The sequence below is a fragment of the Balaenoptera musculus genome, chromosome 7 (assembly GCF_009873245.2).
Source record: "Balaenoptera musculus isolate JJ_BM4_2016_0621 chromosome 7, mBalMus1.pri.v3, whole genome shotgun sequence".
In the NCBI taxonomy this organism is placed as follows: domain Eukaryota; kingdom Metazoa; phylum Chordata; class Mammalia; order Artiodactyla; family Balaenopteridae; genus Balaenoptera; species Balaenoptera musculus.
Window position 1 is genome coordinate 55,268,660 of NC_045791.1, and position 5,649 is coordinate 55,274,308.

Below are 5,649 nucleotides of genomic sequence, written 5' to 3' on the forward strand. Positions count from 1 at the left end.
GCTGGGGCAAGAAAACTCGCTTCCAGGCTGAAACGTGACATGCAAATTTTCACCGGGTTAAACAAACAGCCTAGCAAGCTGCAGCTTCAGCGGGGGTGGCGATGGGGACGGACGCGGCTCCCGCGGGTCTCTGTTTCCAAAGTCGTTACATTGTGAAAATAAGCAGCTTCGTGCAGCGTGTTGTATGGGCTGATGCCTCCCACCCCCACGCCAGCCCCCAGCGAAACCCGGCAGATAATCAGCACGTCCCACTGTTTAGTCATATTTGACAACTGGGTTAGCTTGGTATCTAGGCGCTGGCGAAACGGTACAAAGGGTGCCCTCAATTACCACTAGAAGCTTCTGGTGTGAGTGGCACTTGTATTACCCCCCGGGTCAGAGGCCAGAGCGACAATTAGGAAGTCACTTAGGCCGCTAGGGGAAATGGCGGGATGCGGGAGGCTCCAGGCCCTCCCAGCAAGTCTGTGGGTGTAGACCTGGACGGAGAGGCCTATTTCTCTCCTCTCGGAGGAGCTGTCCCTTCGCCCCCTTCTCCTCAATGTGACTCTGAGAGTAAAACTGAATCCAGTGGGAATAAGGAACTAGGTAGACAAATGACAATGATAAAATCGCGAGCGAGAATGATGGATTCCAGCTGAAGTTGTGCTCCGCAGGCGAGAGCCTGGACACACAAAGTGAGCGTTGACATTTCCGTCTCCACTTGGGTCTTGCTGGTGCGGCCTCAGCCTCGGGCCCCCTCCCCGCCTGCCTCCTTTCCCACAAGTGGAGAGTCGAGGACTGTCAGTCCTAACTTGCATCATCTCGGGGAGGTTCGGGGGGCTTGTGGCTCGGTCTCAACGATAGCTAAACCTGGCTTGGTGCGTGTGTGTAAATTTTTAATTGCGCTGTAATTTCTTCAATCTCTAGCCCGCGACCCCCCCTCCCCACCCCCGCCAGCCGCGGTGACTGGCACGCGCCAGGAGCCCGGGCTCGGGCCCCTCGGCGCGTCTGATTGGCTGCGGGGCAGCTCCCGTCTGCTCTGCCTGCGCCCTCATTGGGTGAGAGGCGCCGCCAGCGGCACTTCAAAGCGGGTGCTCCTAGCACTTAGGCTGAGTTTAGCCGGCGGGAGCCCGGAGTCCGCTCGGCGCGAGCGCGGGGACACGGGAGCCGTGCGGTACCCGAACAGTTCTCCCGAGCAGCCGCCAGGTTCAGCCCCGCTCCCGGCCCCGCCGCGCCGCCCAGGGACCTGCTATGGCCACGTCTATACTTGGGGTAAGTCGGAAGTGCGGCATTTGCTTGTTTTAACTGGAGTGATTTTTCGTTATGGCTTCTCTGGGTCCGCGGCTCTGGAGAAACTGTTGCTGCCCGACTGCAGCCTCAGCTTCTTTTAGCACTTTCCACATTTCCAGGACTGATTCTTCCCAAGTTATTGGAACCCAGGAGGTGCCTTTGTAAGAAAAGGATTTTAACTGTTAAGCAAGTCCTTTTAATATTCGGTTTTAGAGGTTTCTTTTCTGCCCCTCGTGATTTATACCCCATCCCCCCTTGCTTCGGGGATTGTTGCAATTACGCGACAGCGGTGTTTCCAGAAAACAGCCTTAATTGTTTTGCAGTCCATGTAGTCACGTTAACAAACATTTACACTTCTGCGGCTCCCCAGTTCGTCTGTGACTCTGAAATCCATCGCGGGGGTCGCTTCTACTCGGATTCTTGTTTGTGTGTGTGTATGTAAACATTTAAAATGTTTTCTGTTAAAAAGAGTCAAGTCCTAGCCACCCTTGGGAAGAGTGCCCCAAGTTTCCCCCACCCCCGGCTCGCTATTTCGGCCGCCTCTGCCCTCACCTGGCGTTTGTTGTCGATGTGTTTACCTCCGAGCTTCACCCCGAAGGGCGATTTGGGGGCTTCTGTGAGAGGAGCGGGCTTATGGCGAACGGAAGGCGGGCGACTCGAGTCCGGTTTGGGGCAGGGTTTGCAGCGACTGAGGCGAGGAGAACCGAGACATCTTTGATTTGTAGTCCCACTGAAGAACAACTTTCCAGCGCCGGGACCCTCGCCCTTGTGATTGCCTCTTCCCCGCGCGGGGCGCGGCGCATCCTCGGCGAGCGTGCGGGGAGGAGGCGCGAGCCGGGGAGCCACGACCCCCCGGGACGAGCCGCGGGAGGACGAGGCTGCTCACGGGTGCACTCTGTGTCTTCCTCCCACTTGTTCCTGCCCTCCTCCTCCTTGCTCCCTCCCCCACCCCACCCACTCTAGGAAGAGCCGCGCTTCGGAACGACCCCGTTGGCCATGCTGGCGGCGACCTGCAACAAGATCGGCAACACGAGCCCGCTGACGACGCTGCCGGAGTCGAGCGCTTTCGCCAAGGGCGGCTTCCATCCCTGGAAGCGCTCCTCGTCCAGCTGCAACCTCGGCTCCAGCCTCTCGGGCTTCGCCGTGGCCACCGGCGGCCGCGGCTCAGGCGGCCTGGCGGGCGGCTCTGGAGCAGCCAACAGCGCCTTCTGCTTGGCCTCCACGTCCCCCACGTCGTCCGCTTTCAGCAGCGACTACGGCGGCCTCTTCTCCAACTCGGCAGCGGCCGCGGCCGCGGCGGCCGGGGTGTCCCCGCAAGAGGCGGGCGGCCAGTCGGCCTTCATCTCCAAGGTGCACACGACGGCGGCCGACGGCCTGTACCCGCGCGTGGGCATGGCGCACCCGTACGAGTCGTGGTACAAGTCAGGCTTCCACTCAACGCTGGCGGCGGGCGAGGTGACCAACGGCGCGGCGTCGTCGTGGTGGGACGTGCACAGCAGCCCAGGCTCGTGGCTGGAGGTGCAGAACCCCGCTGGGGGGCTCCAGAGCTCGCTGCACTCGGGCGCCCCCCAGGCCTCGCTGCACTCGCAGCTCGGCACCTACAACCCCGACTTCAGCTCGCTCACGCACTCGGCCTTCAGCTCCACGGGCCTCGGCTCCTCGGCCGCCGCCGCCTCGCACTTGCTCTCCACCAGCCAGCACCTGCTGGCCCAGGACGGCTTCAAGCCGGTGCTGCCCTCCTACTCGGACTCCAGCGCCGCCGTGGCGGCCGCCGCAGCCAGCGCCATGATCTCGGGCGCCGCGGCCGCCGCCGCCGGGGGGAGCTCGGCGCGCTCGGCCCGCCGCTACTCCGGCCGCGCCACCTGCGACTGCCCCAATTGCCAGGAGGCGGAGCGGCTGGGCCCGGCCGGGGCGAGTCTGCGGCGCAAGGGCCTGCACAGCTGCCACATCCCGGGCTGCGGCAAGGTGTACGGCAAGACGTCGCACCTGAAGGCGCACCTGCGCTGGCACACGGGCGAGCGGCCCTTCGTGTGCAACTGGCTCTTCTGCGGCAAGCGCTTCACGCGCTCGGACGAGCTGCAGCGGCACCTGCGGACTCACACGGGCGAGAAGCGCTTCGCCTGTCCGGTGTGCAATAAGCGCTTCATGCGCAGCGACCACCTGAGCAAACACATTAAGACGCACAACGGGGGTGGCGGGGGCAAAAAGGGCAGCGACAGTGACACGGACGCCAGCAACCTGGAGACGCCCCGCTCCGAGTCCCCCGACCTCATCCTGCACGACTCCGGCGTCAGTGCCGCCCGGGCGGCGGCGGCGGCGGCTGCAGCGGCGGCGGCGGCGGCGGCCTCGGCAGGAGGCAAGGAAGCCGCGTCTGGCCCCAACGACTCTTAGAGACCGGGCGAGAGGCGCGAGCGAGCGAGTAGAGACAGCGAGAGCGAGCGAGAGGTTCGGAGGGCGAGCGAGCGGGGTATGGACGGGCGGGAGCTCCACGGCCGCCCCCGGGCCGGCGCGAGGTAGAGCGGCATCCGGCTCGCGGGCCGCCGCTTGCCGGCCACGCCAGGAGCTCCCCTCTGCTGCCCGAGCCCAGACGAGAATCAAACGCGTGGTCCAGGAACAAAAGCGAAGCATCTTTCGACACAAACAACACTTTAAAAAGCTGCACGCACAGACACACACACACACCGGAGACCTACAACCACAGGCACGCACACTCGAGCGCGCGCGCACACACTTAACCACTCGCACAAACTTCTCGAGCGAAGAGCAATACACAGAAACGCTCCCTCCTCCCCCACCGCCCACCCCCTTCCACCACCCTTCTCTTTCCTTTTTTCCAAAAACAAGCCACCATCCTGCAAAGGACTGTCAGAACATTTGAGAACAAACGGGACCTATAAAAACAGACCCTTTGCGTGGATTATATTATATATAAAATGCTCCAAGTCCTGCTTGATATCTACTTACAATAAGACTTTTTTTTCCTGTAAAAGGAAGCATCAAAAAAGGCCGAAGGTGAGAAATTAAACTGGAAGTCTAGTGACAGTTTCTCTGTATTTCATAACATCTGTATAAATAGGGTTCAAAAGATTGTGTTCTCTTTTATTTTCTTGTAAATGTTCATTCGAATAGAGTTTTTTTGGTGAATTCCTGAAATTCAGGGAGTTTTTTGTTTTTAATTTTCTGATGCACTTTGTGAAAGTCAGTATATATGTAAAAGATATTTAAAATGTTGAGTTATCATTTCACTCACAAACACGTAAGTTAAGGTCATCTAAAGAAATTAAATGCGTTTATCTGTATGAAGAAAATCTTGACATCATATTTTCACTTTGGTATTATTAAAGGACTCTGAACAATACACTTTCTTTTTTTTTTTTTTTTTTTGATCCTGTTACCCCCTCAATAACCTTTAAGTGAGCCGACTTTTTTTTGTTGGGAAAAATTCCCTTAATGTTAGTTTTAGGTGGTGTAAGGTTTATGTGAGTTATAAAAGCGATACGTTTTTGAGAAGTGAGAATTATTTATTTGTATATTAACAGCGTAAATTAAATTAGGTTATAAGAAGGTGTAGTTGTATTACTAAACGAGAGAGCTCTCAAAAGGTGACATTTTAAAACTCTGGAGCCCCTTCAAAAAAGCAAAGGTCCTTGGCAGCTTTAACTGGGGAGGTGCCTACCCCTCCCGGAGGGATCAGACGAAACTCCAGTGGGTTTGTTTGTTTTTAAAAAGCGATTTTAAAACAATCTGTGAAAGGAGAAAGCTTTTTAAAAGAAGTCGTAGCTCCCAAGACCCTCTACGTTGGGAGGTGACTCAGGGGAATAAATCGCTAGAGTCAATACCCCGGAAAAGACATTTCATGCCTAAATGAAAATCTTGTTAAATGTTATTAATTTTGACTTAGAGCACACAGCAGCCCCCTGTGCCTTGTATTCCCTTATTAGGGATTCATGTCTTATCAAATATCTAATTAATCTCCTAGACATCATTTGTTCTGGCCAACTTTATCTCAGCTGGTCCACGGGGAAAACTCCAAATATTCTCCGTGACAAAGCTCCCTTGAAGATCTTTTTAATTGTCTAAATTAACTGCACCAAATTTGCATGTCAAACGGTAAAGGGCAACCTGAGATAAAATGTAAACGTTTTAAAAGCCCCCAAACTAAGCACTTGATTTGATAACTAGGCTTTTTAATGTTATGGAAGACAACTGCTCCTTTCCTTTTCAAAGACGGCTGATCTATGCAAATAGTGAATTGGAAATGCCTAGGTCCCCGCGCCGTCAAATGGCCCTCGCAGGTTATTTGAATATCAGTGGCGCTGCTTCTGAAAAGGTTCAAGGATGCTCTCTGACTTCTTTGTGATTACTCAGTGCGGCGTCTTA

The 5,649-nt window shown here is 55.9% G+C and overlaps 1 protein-coding gene across 1 annotated transcript; it reads left to right on the top strand.

The window, feature by feature from the left end:
* Window positions 1-1,230: 1,230 nt before the first annotated feature.
* SP9 (Sp9 transcription factor) lies at window positions 1,231-3,660 on the top strand. Its single transcript, XM_036858777.1, has 2 exons — window positions 1,231-1,251; window positions 2,233-3,660. The coding sequence occupies exons 1-2, from the start codon at window positions 1,231-1,233 to the stop codon at window positions 3,658-3,660; spliced, it is 1,449 nt and encodes a 482-aa protein (XP_036714672.1).
* Window positions 3,661-5,649: the final 1,989 nt, after the last annotated feature.

Bases quoted from the DNA above. Each gene is read 5' to 3' on its own strand.
- SP9 (XM_036858777.1), top strand. From the start codon at position 1,231: ATGGCCACGTCTATACTTGGG. The intron at 1,252-2,232 runs GTAAGTCGGAAG...CACCCACTCTAG, and splicing joins TGGCCACGTCTATACTTGGG to GAAGAGCCGCGCTTCGGAAC.